The sequence below is a fragment of the Cornus florida genome, unplaced genomic scaffold (assembly GCF_030987335.1).
Source record: "Cornus florida cultivar Cherokee Brave unplaced genomic scaffold, ASM3098733v1 CherokeeBrave_3.0.0_Hap2_Chr09, whole genome shotgun sequence".
NCBI lineage: Eukaryota > Viridiplantae > Streptophyta > Magnoliopsida > Cornales > Cornaceae > Cornus > Cornus florida.
Genome location: NW_026775579.1, coordinates 91159148 through 91176774, shown reverse-complemented (window position 1 = coordinate 91176774; position 17627 = coordinate 91159148). Strand labels below are relative to the sequence as shown.

General features: G+C 34.4%; 3 protein-coding genes across 3 annotated transcripts; all 3 read right to left on the bottom strand.

Annotated features, from left to right (window-relative positions):
• Positions 1 to 376: 376 nt before the first annotated feature.
• LOC132275136 (mavicyanin-like) lies at positions 377 to 3823 on the bottom strand. The gene is made up of 2 exons (XM_059776542.1): positions 3512 to 3823; positions 377 to 1028 (listed from the first exon to the last, which is right to left on the bottom strand). The coding sequence occupies exons 1-2, from the start codon at positions 3687 to 3689 to the stop codon at positions 652 to 654; spliced, it is 555 nt and encodes a 184-aa protein (XP_059632525.1). The 5' UTR covers positions 3690 to 3823; the 3' UTR covers positions 377 to 651.
• Positions 3824 to 5122: 1299 nt separating this feature from the next.
• On the bottom strand, positions 5123 to 9379 carry LOC132275135 (sugar transport protein 13-like). The gene is made up of 5 exons (XM_059776541.1): positions 8932 to 9379; positions 7426 to 7748; positions 7199 to 7323; positions 6371 to 6662; positions 5123 to 6096 (listed from the first exon to the last, which is right to left on the bottom strand). Exons 1-5 carry the CDS (start codon positions 9065 to 9067, stop codon positions 5413 to 5415), a joined length of 1560 nt encoding a protein of 519 aa, XP_059632524.1. The 5' UTR covers positions 9068 to 9379; the 3' UTR covers positions 5123 to 5412.
• Positions 9380 to 9606: 227 nt separating this feature from the next.
• On the bottom strand, positions 9607 to 15324 carry LOC132275132 (sugar transport protein 13-like). The gene is made up of 5 exons (XM_059776538.1): positions 14778 to 15324; positions 13603 to 13922; positions 12205 to 12329; positions 10671 to 10962; positions 9607 to 10556 (listed from the first exon to the last, which is right to left on the bottom strand). The coding sequence occupies exons 1-5, from the start codon at positions 14908 to 14910 to the stop codon at positions 9828 to 9830; spliced, it is 1599 nt and encodes a 532-aa protein (XP_059632521.1). The 5' UTR covers positions 14911 to 15324; the 3' UTR covers positions 9607 to 9827.
• Positions 15325 to 17627: the final 2303 nt, after the last annotated feature.

The window sequence follows — 17627 nt, the reverse complement described above, 5'->3', positions numbered from 1 at the left end:
TGGTAAGTGCTAAACGGAACATGTAGACCTAATAGGGTTTGATTGGCTTAGTTCTTTTTAGAACAATTAACGGAGGTCAATCTTAAAAGGTCATTACCACTATATTCCCCAAAGGGACAAACCTGACAAAAATAAATTATGTCCAAGAAGCTTAAACTAATGCCTAGATTGCAAACCGAACACCCAGGCCAATACAAAGGTTCAAACAACATAGATTGTCAAGTAATACAATTTTTAGGTTTTGATGTTGTATGTAATTCATGTGCAAGTGCAACTAAGCAAGCCAAATGGTTGGTATGGTATGCATTGAGGTACATTCTCCCAAATTTTAGATAACTCTATAATTCAAACAACCCAAAATTGGAAGAGATAAATAGACAAGGAACAGATTTTGGATTATTTGTTAAATTTGCTTTTTTGGTAGTTCAGTCCAAAAGAAACAAAACAGATGTGCTCTTCTAATCAAACTCACTCCAATCACAAACAAAGTGCATGAAATGTGATAAATTATTGAAATAATTTTCTAATACAAAATACATATGCCTATATCTGAATATTTGCACGATCTGTACTTGAACCGCTTCAATAATTCACCCAGGAAATTCCAATTAACATAATACACTCACAAAAAAACCAAAAACTTTCGCCTGATTAAGCAAAAATAGAAGCAGAAGCTGCAAAAACTGCAATGGCGAATCCAACCTTAGCAAGGGGACCCTTTAAAGCAGAGAATGGAGCAGCAGCGCTAGGGGAAGGCGCGGGAACTGTGGCAGAAGGAACCGAAGAATTGGACAATGCTGAAGGAGTTGGAGCCATTGAAGAAATGCGAGGCACGTTGATGTCAACCTTCTGTCCAATTTGGCAGTGACCAGGGACACCACAGAGGAAGTAGTGGTGACCACGAGTGGTGATGGTGATGGAGTCATTGCCGGTGGTGTGAGTAGAGATGGGGGCAGTTGTATTACAAGACCTGTACTCGGCGTGTGTGACTTGCATCACATTGTGGAACTGAGGACTGTACTGAAAATCTGATGCAGCAACCACAAGAAGAAATTAGATCAAACGATCAAAACATATTAAATAAAGTAACTAGCATGATTTGAGTATATCTTGCTGAACATCCAACCACGCATATACATAAGTAGGAATCTAAGCAAAAAATAAAAAAATAATACCTAGAATTCATAAATCACAAAAAATATAAACGGTTTAATGTACAATATCAAATAATTTTCAATGGAGAGAAAATTAATTAGAAGTTAGAACATGGTTAGTTTCAATGATGCTTTGAAACCTCAAAATCTGCCATGGAAAGAAAAAGAGACTACAAAAAAGAAGACTTGACTATTTATTTCGCAAATGTTTGACAGGCATTTAATTATGGATTTTATTTTATTTTTTTTCCGGAGAGACACTTGACATGATTTGAGGGGCTCAGGGAAAAGCACAGAGGTCCAGTAAATGCTCAAATCAGTTATGGCCTTGTACAATGTCTTGTCCCATTCAAGGCAACCAAATGGAGGAAAAGTTTTATAGGGGTGAAAATCCAATTGATGGAGGACATGGTTGGTGTCCACAAAAGTTGGACGCTATAAAAGCAAGAAAGGACATATATTTGATTGAGCTAGCATTGCAGTTGGCAAGGAAATTTCTAAACTAGCATTCAATGTACTGCATTTGTAGTACAAGAAATATTCCGCAACTTTTTTTTAAAAAAGGCAAAACGGGGCAAGGTAGAGTCATCACCATGACAATGTTACAGGAGCAGCAACGATGCTGCAATTGGCAATAGCAAAGCCCCAAATTGCCATGCTCGGTGAGACTTGATATCGGGCAGGTTGCCTCATGCTAGGGGTTCAGATAGAAGCAGAGGCCAGACAGTTTCCTCTAACAAGGTAACATAGCAAAATTAGAGAGTTCCTGCAAATTGTTTCACTTCTCCAATTGACACTCATTTGGGCTGCAAACTAATACATTCCCAGTAAAGCAAAAGGAAAAATATTTATGTTATATTTGTAAGCACCGAATCAATAATTTAGATTTAGAATTTGAAAAAATTTAATTAAAATTTTGATCTAAATTATCATTTCACTTTCAAATACAACATTAGTCTAAAACAGACTTCGGTCCAAACTATACATAAGTTTTCCAGTTCGCACACATATTCAAATACAGGATTGAGTGGGAATGGTCAATGGTGACTCATGTCCAGGTCTAGCACTACACCTGTATATCATTACAATTTTACACAAGAAAGTCGTTTTGGAACTCATAGTTCCTGTATTCCTCTGTTCTGTAAAGTTTTTTTTTAACTATGTTTCGAATTTTTTATATGGATTGTTCTCTGTCAGACCAACAAAGCATGGATAGACAATTACTGCAACTGAAACAAAAGTGGTGGGGCTATGTTTAATGTTGAAGTAATGATGGGCATCACCATTGAATGTGTGCATGATGATGAGTTGGGTGGGGACGGTATTCATGATGTGGGACAAGACAAACATGGGGGTCAATGGGGTATGGTCCCAAACAAAAAGAGCCATTGGATGTTTGCCAGGTGGCAGATTAGAATCTGAGTGTCATCATACTGCCCCAAACACAAAAGGGTTACTTTTCCTATAAGCCAAATAGCCAATGGCAGGTCACTCATTAACATATGACCACCAAGGCATATGAACAGACAAACAAACAAATATACAGAGACCATGCTTCTTCTTGAAATGATCTGAAAATGGGAGAAAAATAGGTTTTATTTTGGGACAGAGAGTATTAGACTAGTAAAAGAGGTTTTATTTCCTGTTTGGTAGCAAGAAAACTACTGAGGGGAAAAGAAAGAATTTTTTTGCATTTTTGGGACTCGTACTAAAAATTAGGACTAAATTCGCTCCACTCGAGAGGATCCCACACCGTAAAAAGTTTTTAAAAGATTTTAAGTTCAACAAAATTTGATTTGATTTATTTTTTATTTTTTTTTTATTTTTCAAGTAACATGAACAAGATCACATCACATGGTTATCTTAGCCCCAATTTGAGAAGAGGCATTTGTGATGGTTTATGATGTTGACACGGATATGAGAGTAAGATATGTTGGGTGTAAAAGATGTTGGGACCATAAAAAGTAAAATACCCATGTGATCAATTAAAATCCCTGGTATTACATTTTCCAATTTTTCCATGTGCATGATGAATTGAAGGGGGTTATACCCTGTTTGGATTAGAAATTACCTGTGCAGTTTAGGGTTTTTTTTTTCCTTTTCCCCAAACCATTTTAGCCTTTTCCAGTATAAAAATTTTTGTTTGCCTTTATATGTATATATTCTTCCAATTTTTTCTTAACAACCAAACGGAGTAATAGTGAAAACCAGTTAAAGATCAAGAATATAGAATGGAGGGTGAGAACCCAATTATCCAATTACCCACAAACTGCAAATCAACACAGAAAATGATAAATACTTCACATACATACATACAGTATATATATATATATATATATATATATATATGAACTTACGAATGATATCTCCAACTTGAAAGGTCTTAGTAGCAGCCCACGCCTTGTAGTCAACATTGCCAATGGTGGTCCAACCAGCAGAGTCTCCAACCTTGTACACAGCTGCAATGGACACCTGCATCGCACCTAACATGACCAACAACATAGCCACGACTCTCTTCTCCACAGCCAAAGCCATGGCTAGCTCCAAACCCTTGAAAAGAATTTTTTTTATTTTTCTGTTGAAGGATTTGAAGAGAATTTGAAAGGTCACAGAGCCTGCGTTGGGATGTAGAATTGAAGGGTCTCCTCTGCTGTTTATAAATATTTGAACTCACTACTGATTTGGATGTTTTAATCTTTCTTTACAAAAGGGGTGCATGTTTTGATGACTCTTTTGTGAAATGACAGTTGTGGTCCTCCATTAATCCAATTATTTTTCATCTTTCCAACTTTTTTTCTCTGTCTTCTTTAACAAAAACAATTTGATTTGATTTGATTTGATTTGATTTTTATTTTTGATGCCTTTTGAGTCATTATTTTCAATTTCATGTATTTTTTTCAAATGAACAAATTTGGATGCTTGTAGCGTATTCTATAAACCATTTCCATGCACCTCTCAACATTCTAGCTAAAAGCAACTCATGAATTCAGTTTTGTACTTAAAATTGAACCTGAGAATTAGTAGAATTGAAGATTTTGAATTGTCCCAAGTATATCTTCCAAAATATATTTGGGCATGTAACTTTCCTGTGGGAGACTGGTGCGATCAGTGGCGCGAATTTTTAATTTCTTAGATGATTTTCCACACCAAGCATATTGGACAATGTATAATACAATTTAAATTGATACATTTAAGATCTAAAAGCAGAAAAGGTCTGTCTGTTTGGAGAACTTGGAAGGGAAGAATGTTATGCGTGTTGGTTGGTAATAGCATGGCAATGGTCTGTCTGTCTTCACGATAGAGAATTGGAGATCGAGTGCCATGATGATTGATGACATTTTGCCCACTATCTGATTTTCTTTCATTTTTCTACTTCAACCTATTGCTTTATACTTGGGACATGTATGTAGTTTCTATACATTGCTTCAACTACGTAGACCGCGGTTTAAGAAGAAAACAGAGGATACTGTATTTAACAAGGCTTTGGCAGTCAATTTTGATGGTGTTATTAATAGACTATTTAGTGAAATTTCTTTTCATCATCTCATGCACTCTTAGTGATGGTGTCAATTGAGCCATTCATTATTATCAGCAATAGTAGGGTTGGTGGTATGGGGTGAATATACCAAGTTCTTACTGCCAAGACAGACAACTAGACGAAGAAGCAGCCTTCAAGTTTGGTGAAACATATATAAATTTCAGATGTGCACCGTCCATCAACCATCTGTAACAGCAAACACTTCACCTACTTCTTTTAGTTCTTTATATATATGCGTTGGATCTTTTGGTAGGTTTATATGTTGATGAAGACATGTAATCGCAGAAACTTGTGGAATTGAAATCCAAATCAGCTTCAGCCGAAAAATTAAGGTGAAAAAAACATGTCTTGTTATATTAATTTCTTTTCCCATTAGCACGTTTGAATTTGCTTACACATCTGCAATTCATTCGACCCCAACTCTGCTCCCCCAACAAATTTTCATTCTGCATTACTCCAAGTTCCCAAGTTCAAACTATTGACAACAATGATATTTTTTTTTTTTCTGAAGCTTTCATTAATCAACCAAAACAAAGAATACAAGGGTAAGAGTCGTAAGACACAGGAAGTATCCTCAAATTACAATTGAAGATAACCATTTCCAGAAACTGAAAAAAAAAAAAAAAAAAGAGAAGCTGAAAAAAAAAAAAAACAGATAAACTCCCATCCACACACAAAACAATTGGCATAGTTCAAAATGTCCCCCAATATTCTAAAGATTTAGAATCGGGAAGCAGGATCAAATCCATTGGTATGCCCATTTTCTCCCTCCACATTGTCATCCATGAACCTTTTCCAGAACCAATGGCGCTTCCACACTCTCTCCGTCATCTCCTCAATCGGAATATTTTTAGTCTCCGGGAGCAGAAACAGCACGAAGAAGGACATGATGAACACCCAGCCCGAGAAGAAGAAGAATATGCCATACTTGAAATGACAGAGCATGGGGAGAAAGGCATGTGCTATCAAAGTGGTGAAGAGCAAGTTGACACAAACTGCCACGCTCTGCCCGGCTGAGCGAGTTGCTAATGGGAATGTCTCACTAGGAATGAGCCATCCTAGTGGCCCCCAAGACCAGGCAAAAGCAGACACATATGTCCACACCATAATGACAAACAGGATTGCAAAGCCATTGCTGAAATTGTCCGAGTGATCTTTGACCTTGATTCCCAGTATAATGGCAATCGCAGTTTGTGAGAAGAACATTTGGACGCCACCCTCCAGTAAGAGCACGCGACGTCCCACTTTGTCCACTGGATAGATGGATACAATGGTGGATACCACATTGACAGCTCCTGTAATAATGGCTGAGTAAAATGATGCATCATTTCCAAATCCTAATGTGTTAAACAACACTGGTGTATAAAAGACCATCGCATTTATGCCTGTGAATTGCTGGAAGACCTGTTAAACATTTTCGATAAAACAAAAAAAGAGTAAGGTAAGTTGCTGAGTTACATTGTGGTTGTGCTAACAAAAAATTTCGACCACAGCCATGAAATTGAAGAAATGTGGAAAGAAAATGAGAGATGAAAAGATTTAGAAAATTGAACTAGAAAAGTGAACTACTGTAGGAGAGATGATTTGTAATAGAAAAAAAAAAAAAATGAGAATTCATTTGGCCGACCCTATTAATATGGAATTGAAGCATGGACGATGATGTGGTAAAGAAGCTAACCTGTAAGGACACTGCAATGACCAGTTGGGGACGGTTCCTCCTCATGAGGAGATTCTTAAAGGGGTGTTTTACTTTTTTAGCTACACGGCTGGCCTCAACAAGCTCCAAGAACTCTGGTTCAATTTTGTCAGTGCCTCGAATCTTTCTAAGCACCAATTTTCCTTCATCCAAGCGACCACGCTCGATCAGGCTGTTGGGTGTCTCCACCACCAGGAGGGCTCCAACAGTTAGGAGGAGAGCAGGAATCGCACCCAGCCCCAACGACAACCTCCAGCCCCATCCTCCCTTGATCCTGTAGTTGCAAGGGAAACACAAATGACCGGAAAGAATCAAATGCAACTCCTGCAATGCAACTTGTTGCCCAACTACGTTGGAATGATTTTTTTTTTGGTTAACAACATTTAAATGCTTTAGAGGCCAATGTGTGGGGTTATTTAAATTACTGATTCACCAGTTAATAGTTTTGATCATTTGGGCTAAAGGTGAGCATGGGTCTTGGGGATGTTTCGAGTCCTGGAATTTTTTTTTTTTTTTTGGCAAATTAACCTCCTCGCTAGAACCAAAAGAACACCTACTTTTGAGTAGTAAGAAGTAAACACTCCATCCCCAAAAGAACAAACAATTTTGAGTACTAAGAAGTAAACACTCCATCCATAAATGGTAGCTATTGGAATTCAATAATTTATTAGCTAAAAAAAACCCGAAATGAATTATAGTCGATGTGGTTTGATAATAATTCGATCTGATCAAATATCAAATTAATAACAATTGAAGGGACTAAGAAATGAAGAACATGGGATTGATTGAAATAGAAAAAACCAAAATTACTTTGCAGCGTGATTGTCAACAAGAAAGCCAAAAAGAATGCCGATTGTGACATTAAGCTGGAACAATATGTTGAGTCCACCACGTATTCTTGTTGGTGCTATCTCCGACAGGAACAGTGGAACCGCCTGAAATTCATGCAAATAGATACAGTATTATAACATCATTAATAAGAGTTTTTTTGTTCGGAAATCCAAGTCATCACAAGAGTAATGAATGAAAGAACAAACCTGATTAGCGAAACCAACTCCACAACCAAGCAAGATCCTCCCAATAATGAGCATTGCAAGGTCCTGAGCTCCAGCATTCAGCACCACTCCCACGACGAAGAAAAGCCCGGCAATCAACATGGTGGGCTTTCGGCCTAGCCTCCTCGTCGTGTAGGAAGCCAAGAATGTTGCCGTTAAACCAGCTAAATACAGAGACGTTATGAACAATTGAAGTCCTTGATTTTCCTGCTTGCAATAATTACTGTTCGGTTCCGATTCTTGAATACTCCGGTAAACCAACGGAAAAAACCTTTCCAAGAAATCGCTCATTGAAGTAACCCCACCTGCATTAATTAAGAAAAATCATATGAATAACAACAATGCTTTCTGTCAATTATATTTTAGTGATGGATATTTACCAAAATTTTCTCTCAACCAAACCTAAATCTAATGGTTACAAAAACATATTATCATTTTTGCATGGAACAAACTGTGTATGAAATATAGGTAAATTACACAAATGATGTCGTGGAGTTTTTTTTATTATTGGCTGGAGAATTGGAGATACTAGAACAAAATTCAAATCCAACATTATATATGAAATAAGAATGAAGAAGATTATCCAAAGTAGCAAAAGAAAAGGAAAGATAAATGGACGAAAAGTTGAAGCAAGTTTACGAAGGCTAAAGATCAAGTTCTCAATGGTATAAAATTTTGTTCATGCTTTACTTGTCAAAAAATATATTGTTCATGCTCATATATAATAAGTAAATTTATCTGCAATCAAACTTGAGAACGAGTTCTTTTCTGTATGCAGATCATGTAACTGAAATTTTCTGACACAGTTTGATCAACCAGTTTCAAATTGCAGAGACCTTTTCGCCATTGGAAAGCGTTACCAATCAAAACCCCTAGTCTTGTGGCCCATAAAACCATTTTTTTTTTTTTAACAAATTTCATCTTTATGATCCCGAAAATGCTTTTTTTTTTTTTTTTTTCTTGTACATTTTCTTTTCTTTTCAGGATCCAGAAAACACATTTTCATTTCTATAGAAAGACAGCTGCATATTTCAGTATTTTTATTAAAGGTCTAAGTAGATTTGTATTCTTCTGAATTTTGGTACTTATCTTAGTTTAGTGATTAGAACTACTCTTCAAATATTGTTTTCATAACTTTTAGAGATAGCATCATTTTAGGCCTTTATTATTATTGTTTTTTTTAAGGTTTAATAATACTGTTAGACTTTCTATACGATTATAAGTATATGTATGGTAAGAGCAGAATTATTTATTCTTACATTGATTAATAAATATTTTAGATTCTCTTTGCTAAAAATATTGCGGACTCAGAGATTTTTTTTTTTTTTTTTTTTTTTTTTTTTTTTTGTGAACTCAAAAACATCCGTTCAGTCAGATTTTTCCTATTTTATATCATAAATAAAAATATATAAAGTATACACAAAGCTAAACAGAATATATATATATACACTGTATAATAGTTAGAAGGATTAATATTTAATAATAAACCTGTAACGCCGATGTCATAACCAAACATGAGGCCACCGGTGGCGGCCATAATGGAGAAGATGATGACAATCGGAGTGATCTTCGCCTCCAACTGGGTTCCACCAGCCGCTGGGCCAAAGATTCCTCCTCCCGCCATGGTTGTAATAGTTAAGGTTTCTCAGTATATATATGATTAGGATGAAGGAGAAGAGCAAGAAAATAATTTGACTTTTATTTGAGATGAAAAGAGTTTATCCATTAATTTTTTATGACTTTGTTGCATAGACAAGGCTCCAGAGAGAGGAGGACCATGAAAGACGTCATCTATGGTCAATAAGTCAACCAGTCAACATTATCAATTCCCAAAATTGAAATTAAAAAAAAAAAAAATTCAAAGTACTGATTTTATTGTTTAAATTAAAAATAAATTCAATTAAATTTCTTCCAATTCTAAATTAGAATTAGTTAATCCTCCAAAGGCATCAGAACTGAAGAACCATGAGATTGAATTCTCATAGTTCACTAGTTAAACACCAACTTTTTTAAGTTCACTAGTTAAACACCAACTTCTTTTAGGTTTTTATTTATGACGGATCTTATCGGATGTTTTATAGTAAATATTGATTAAAAACATGTAAACAGAGCAAATTGGGTTTCATTTCAATTTGAAATCCATTTCAGCTTCATCCGAAAAACTAAGGTGAAAAGCTAGTCATGTATTGCTATATAATTTCTTTTAATTTCCAGTAATACATTTGAAGTTGCTTACACATCTCGATTCTGCTCCCCCAACAATTTTCAATCTGCATTCGCGAACGCATGGGGTGATAGTATCAGAATGACATAAAACACTCCAAGTTCCTAAGATCAAACTATAGACAACAAATGAAATTTTGTAGACGTTCCTATTCATTTATTTATACATCCAACCCAATGTTGAGGTTTATATCAATTGGGAAGCAGGATCGCCCCTTTTTCGTTGCATCAGTGCTAGTAATGCCAATTTCTCCCTTCACATCGTCATCCATGAATCTCTTCCAGTACCAGTGACGCTTCCACACTCTCTCCGTCATCTCCTCAATCGGAATATTTTTAGTCTCCGGGAGCAGAAACAGCACAAAGAAAGACATGATGAGCACCCAGCCCGAGAAGAACAAGAATATGCCATACTTGAAATGACACAGCATGGAGAGAAAGGCCTGTGCTATCACAAAGGTGAAGACCAAGTTGACACAAACTGTCACGCTCTGTCCCGCTGAGCGAGTCTCTAAGGGGAATGTCTCACTAGGAATGAGCCATCCCAGTGGCCCCCAAGACCAGGCAAAAGCTGCCACATATGTGCACACCAAAACCACAACCATGATTGCAAAGCCTTTGTCAAGGTTTTCTGAGTGGTCTTTGACCTTGAGTCCCAGTATAACGGCAATCGCTGTTTGTGAAATGAACATTTGGACCCCAGCTTCCAGTAAGAGCACGCGACGGCCTGCTTTGTCCACTGAATAGATGGATACAATGGTTGATAGCACATTTACAGCTCCTGTAATGACGGCTGAGTAAAGCGACGCATCACCTCCAAATCCTAATGATTTGAACAACACCGGTGCATAAAACATGATTGCATTGATGCCTGTGAATTGCTGGAATATCTGTTATACATTTCAATCAAACAAAAAAAGATTAAGGTAAGTTGCATAGAAAATGTGACCGACCCTATTTATATGGGATTAAGGTAAGGATAAAAATAATGCAAAGAAGGTAACCTGTAAGGCCACTGCAATGACTAGTTGGGGACGGTTCCTCCTCATGAGGAGATTCCTGAAGGGGTGTTTGACTTCTTTAGCTATACGGCTGGCCTCGACAAGCTCCAAGTACTCTGGTTCAATATTGTCAGTGCCTCGAATCCTTCTGAGCACTGCTTTTCCTTCCTCCAAGCGACCACGCTCTATCAGGCTGTTAGGGGTGTCCACCACCAGGAGGGATCCCACAGTTAGGAGGAGTGCAGGAATTCCAGCCAACCCCAATGACAGCCTCCAACCCCATCCTCCTTTGATCCTGTGGTTGCAATGAAAACAAGAGTGATAGATCAGCAAATAAAAACAGAAAGAATTAATGAATCTCCTGCAACTTGTTGCCTTTTGAAGTTGGAATGATTTTTTTTTTTTCCGACAACATTTTAATGCTTTGTAGGCCAATGTGAGAGGTTGATAAAAATTACTGATCCATCCCTTAATACTTTTGACTTTTTGGGGAAAATGTGAGCATAGATCTTGGGAATTTTGAGTCCTGCAAATTTTTTTGTAAACTAGCCTTTGTGTTCGAATTACAAAAACAAACACTTTTGAGCACCATAAATAAAGGGTTTGTTTGATTCTATTTTTTGATAACACTTTTTTATTTTCAAAGAATTGAAAACTAAAATATTCTATAAAAATATGTTTGGTCAACAATGTATTATAAATGTTTTTTGAAACTAAATTATATATATATATATATATATATATATATATATATATTTAAATCTCTATCTTTTATAATTGTCTAAAAATAATATTCTATTTTCTATTTTCTAAGTGACAAACCAAGCAGACTTAGACAATCATATATAAGATTCATCTATCCTTAGTTTTTTGTGTGCCCTATATGTGTGGTTTCTCTTTTGACATTTCAATGGAGTAAGTGCATAGTTCAAATTAGACATCTCAAGTAGGGAAGTTCAAAGTTCAAAGGTATGATGAGATATGAGTCTTGGTGTTGCGTGTGGTCTTCACATAGAAGTAAACATTAGGGTGTCTCTGTTCTGATTCATTACACTAATTGTGTGCTACTCCACGCACTTACGTCATCTTTTTGTTAGTGTTCTCATTTTTCAATTAATGGACCATACACTAATGACAGGCAATGAAGCTGAAATTTTAATGCAAGGATAGGGTTTGACATATACCAACAAATTAAAGTCAACAAGTGATCAAAGAATTTGAACTAAAAAAATGGTGGTTTTTCTAACAGTAGCAACCTTCCTCTAATAGTGACACTACCGGCCACGGATTACGTGTATTATATAACTAATATTATATAACTAACTAATATTACTTTATACTTAAATCAACAATATCATAATACTTGTAGATATATATATATATAATTTTTTTTTCAATTTCGAGTAAGAAAAGATAATATAATACTCATAACCTGAAACAATTAAAAATTCCAAATTAAGCTAGGGAAGATATTTCAATTCAACTATTTCAAAAAATTGTTCAAAAGGGATTGATTGAAATAGAAAAATGAACTTACTTTGCAGTACCGTAATTGACAAGATTAGCAAACAGAATGCCGATTGTGACATTAAGCTGGAATAAAATGTTGAGTCCACCACGAATTCTTGTGGGTGCTATCTCTGATAGGAACAGAGGAACCGCCTGAAATTCATGCAAATAATACAGTAATTAATTTAATCCTCAGAAATATATATATATATACATATATATATATGTATGTATGTATGTATGTATATAATTTTATTAAAGTTGCACAACATTTGCATTAATTCACATCACAAGTAATTAATTTAGTCCTCAGAAAAAAAGAAAAAAAAAAAAAAAAAGATGTATGTATGTATATAATTTTATTAAAGTTGCACAACCTTTGCATTAATTCACATCACAAGTAATTAATTTAGTCCTCAGAAAAATTAAAAAAAGAAGTTCAATTGAACTTTTTATCTGATAAGATCATGAAAAGGTCATATAGGTATAATATGTGAATTAAATGGAATAGTACAAATAAGTTGGGAGTGAAAAGGACTAAATATGATCACGTTAAAGAGTAAGGGTAAAGATTTTTCAAAGAGAGAATGATTCAAAAAGCAAAAACACCACCGAGATTCATAGCCCCTGATCATTTGCTAACTCTGGAATAAAGTATGAAAAGCAAAGTGGCTAAAGAAGTGTTGTTTTGACCTTTTATAGAAAGGAAGAGGCATTGGAATATGATTTGAAAGACTTATCTTAAAATATAAAAAAATCTTGTCCTCACCTTTAATTTTATAATCTTATCCTTATTTTATTCCATACAAATTCTTAATCACAACATCAAATGATTCAATATCATCAAAAAATAATAAAAAATCTATCAATAATTCAAGTTTTCGAAGTTACACCTTCCAAATAACTTAAATTTTTTAGAATATACTCCCACCATTCCCACAAAAAAAAAAAAAAAATTATCCACATAGAGTACTCAAATGATTCAATATGCTCAAAAAAATAATAATAAGTCCATCGATAATTTAAGTTTTCAAAGTTACACCTCCCAAATAACTTAAATTTTTTAGAATATCCTCCCACCATCCCAAAAAAAAAAAATTATCCACACAGAGTACTCATTGTCCCAAAAAAATATATCTAGGGGGATATATATATATATATATATATATATATATTTAGGGTTTATTTTTTGCTAAATAATTTCTTGAAAGTTAGTTGTTAAGATAGTTTTGGAGGACCACCTATTTTTTTGTACTTTCTCCACACTTTCCATACGACCGGTGTGTTCGACGAACTTTAGGCCACACATAATAATAGAGAAGCTAAGATATTTTTAACTTTTTCCTTTGTCCATAAGTGCTAATATTACAAAAATAACCTTGATTGATAAAAATATAAATTGAGAGATTAATTGAAATTAACAAACCTGATTAGCAAAACCTACTCCACAACCAAGCAAGATCCTCCCAATAATGAGCATAGCAAGGTCCTGAGCTCCAGCATTCAGCACCACTCCGATGATGAAGAAAATCCCGGCAATCAACATGGTGGGCTTCCGGCCAAGATTCCTCGTCGTGTAGGAAGCGAAGAACGTCGCCGTTAAACCAGCTAAATACAGAGATGATGTGAATAATTGTAGTCCTTGATTGTCGTATTTGCAGTAGTTACTGTCCAGTCCCTCTTGAGTCTTCCGGTGAACCACCGGAAAAAACTTCTTCAAGAAATCGGGCATTGAAGTAACCCCACCTGTAATTAATTAATTAAGAAATCGCATAATTATTCATCAATAATTATATTTTAGTTCAACAATCATGACCCAAGTTTCAAAGTATGGAGTAAATCAAAAATCTTTCTCCGAATTTTTTATTACTGTAGATTTTGTAATAGAAATTTGGATTTTCCTCTCTTTTTAAAATTAATTCTGACAGCTGGTGATGATGGAGTCAATATTTCAGGCATAACAGCTACCTATTTTTAAGCATATCTTTAATGAGGAATTTGAACAACATAACATATACATATATATATACACACACACACAAATAAACGAATCAGAAAATAGACAGATTACCCGTCACTTAAGAGACTAAAAACCAAACACTTTTTTAAAACAATGATTTAATGCCCATAATAAATATCGAATTACCAAATTAATTCCCAGTTAAAATATATAGAGAGTATTACTATCTTGTGAAGATAGAGAGATTCAGAGAGTAATGATATGAAACTTTCTCTACACCATAATTGGCGACAGTTGGATATGATTTAATCGTAAAAAGGGCAATTACTAAAAAAAAACATAAAAATTTATATCCAAAATGTTTGATGTGGCTCTATTCATAAATAAAAATATATAACTCATTTGCTTAAAAATTTTCTCATACATAAAATATATATATATATACACACACGCAGTTGAATTACCCAAATGTAAACATCAAAGATTACTGCATCGGTGCAAGAACAAATCAGTGACAAAATCATGTATATAAATGTGCCGAGTCAGAGGAAATCAACAAGAAACATAATTGAACAGATATTACTATATATATATATATATATATATATATATATATATATTGAGAAGGATTAATAATAAACCTGAAACGCCGACGTCGTAACCGAACATGAGTCCACCGGTGGCGGCCATAATGCAGGAGATGATGACGATGGGAGTGATCTTGGCCTCGAATTCGGTTCCACCGGCCGTGGCCGCGAATCCTCCACCAGCCATAACTGTAATATATAGTGGAAACTATATATATAATTTCTGTGTATATATATAATATATGGTTAGGAGGAAGAAGAAGAGACTGATGATTCAATGAGAAATGGAAATGGTTTATGCAATTTGGATGGGTTTATATAGACAGAGCGATGGGACCATAAAAGAGCACGAGCCACGAGCTGTCCAAGAAGATAGATGTATTGGTCAATCAGTCAACCGCCCACAGCTTTACCGTGTCCACATACTACTCCGTTCCTAATTGGCGCCGATTATAGCCAATAACGTCTCTCTCTCTCTATATGTATACAACTCCATCTCTGTATCTGAATTCTGTCGGTCACTGTCTGGAGTCAGGACATGTAACTTTCTTGGAAGAAAATCGTCTCCATTTGCATCTCACTGGAACTTGTCCAGCGCTCAGCCCCTCAACTGATGTGACAAAAGTAATAAAATGAGTACTTATTGTAGTTTATGGTATATCATTTTTGGTACATATTTGTTTATAATACTTCTTTTCTTTTTGTACACTTTTCCTTTGTGTGTTTGATTTTCAAGTTAAAATTCTTTCTCAAAACCAAAATTGAAGTTTCCTAAAACTGATACTGATATATATATATACAAATATATGCCTTTGCTTTGTAAATCGAGAACTCTCTTTTCAAACATTCAAACTGAACTCTAATGGAAAGAGAAATCGAGAAAGAAGGCAACCAAGACATTAGACACAAAGATAAAAAATTTTAAAGAGAAGGTTCCTGTTTAGACACATAACGATAAAGATTTTTGAAGAGAAGGTCCCTGTTCAGAAGCTCCGTTCGAAAAAATCACCATAAATTCTGACGAGAAGCTGAAGTTCCGATCATCCCTTCCGACGAGAAGCCAAAACTGCGATCATCGATTCCGGCAAGAAGGTGAAGGCCCGATCATCCATTCCGGTGAAAAACTGAAGCTCCGATCATCCAGTCTGGCGAGAAGCTGAAGCTCTGATCATTATAAGCATTAGGTTGTTATTTTGAATTTCTTGTAACTTTATTCATAATGATATATCAAATCCGGTGGTGATTATTGGCAATCCAAAAATTTAAAGGCTGGGTTATTAGTCCTGATGGGCATGAATTCATCTTATTTTTAGGCAACTCGAGAATTGGGAAACTTGTTCTTGTGCGTATTTTATGTTCATATTTATCTGTTTTAGCCTTGTTCTCTATTTCTAAATGAACCCCATTAGTCATTAGTGAACAAAAAAATTTTACGATTATATATGCATATACTAGATTTTGAAGCTTGTTCTTGTGCCTATGATATGTCCATATTTATCTGTTTTAGCCTTTGTGAAATAACTTTATTTGTGAATGAACTCTATTAGTCATCAGTTATAATAAAAGTTTAGGATTGTATATGCATATACTATTTTGAAGCTTGTTCTTGTGCCAATGTTATGTTCATATTTATCTGTTTTAGCCTTCTTCAATCCTAAACTTTATTACTTTTCAGTTTGAATAAAATTGTAGAATTGTTTTTGTATATCCGAATATTGAAAGATATGATATTGTATTTATGAAAGTGTAAACATATATTATAGAAAAGTTGTGCTGTGAGGGTTAAAATATGTATTGCACCAATTCTTTTCATATAAAGTGTACAGTTTAAGTATGTTAGATGTATTTGATCTGTCAACATATGCCACATGTTATAAAACAGTTGCATTAATGGTAATGCATTATAATAGCGTAGAAGTCAATTATATGTGCATATGTTAGGTTTGCCACCAATTGTGTTCATATCTAGTGTACAGTTGCCGTATTTGAGATGTATTTGATTTCTTAACATATGGCACATATTAAGAAATGGTTGTATCAATGGTAAAGCATTTTAGTAGTGTAGAAGTAAATTTTTTGTGAATATGTCAGGTGAAAGATGTGATATTGTATTTATAAAACTGTTGACATATGTTATAAAAAAGTTGTATTGTGAAGGTAAAATTATGTTTGCCAGCAATTATTTGCATATCTAATTTAAACTCGAATTATGTTAGATGTATTTGTTATGGCAACATATGCCATATATTAGAAAAAAGTTGTATTAATGGTAATAAATTATAGTAATGTCTAAGTAAATTTTTAATGGATATGTTAAATGTATTTATAAAGTTGTTGACATATGTTATATAAAAGTTGTGTGAAAGTCGAATTATATTTGATACTAATTGTTTTGATGTATAATGTACAGTTGAAATTTGTTATATGAACTTGATCTGTTAACATATGGCACATATTAAAAAATTGTTGCGTGAATGATAAAACATTATACTAGTGTAGAAATAAATTTTATGTGAATATATTAGGTGAAAGATGTGATGTTGTATTTATGAAACTGTTAGCACATGTTATAAAAAAGTTATACTGTGAAGGTCAAATTATGTTTGTCACCAATTGTTTGTATATGTAATTTAACTAGAATTATGTTAAATATATTTGTTATGGCAACATATGCCACATGTTAGAAAAAAATTGCATTAATGATAATTCATTATAATAGTGTACAAGTAAATTTTTAATGGATATGTTAGGTGAAATATGTGATGTTATCTTTATGAACTTGTTAACATATGTTATATAAAAGTTATAATGAGAAAGTCAAATTATATTTAACACCAATTGTTTTGATATCTAATGTACAGTTGAAATTTGTTATATGAATTTGATCTGTTAACATATGGCACA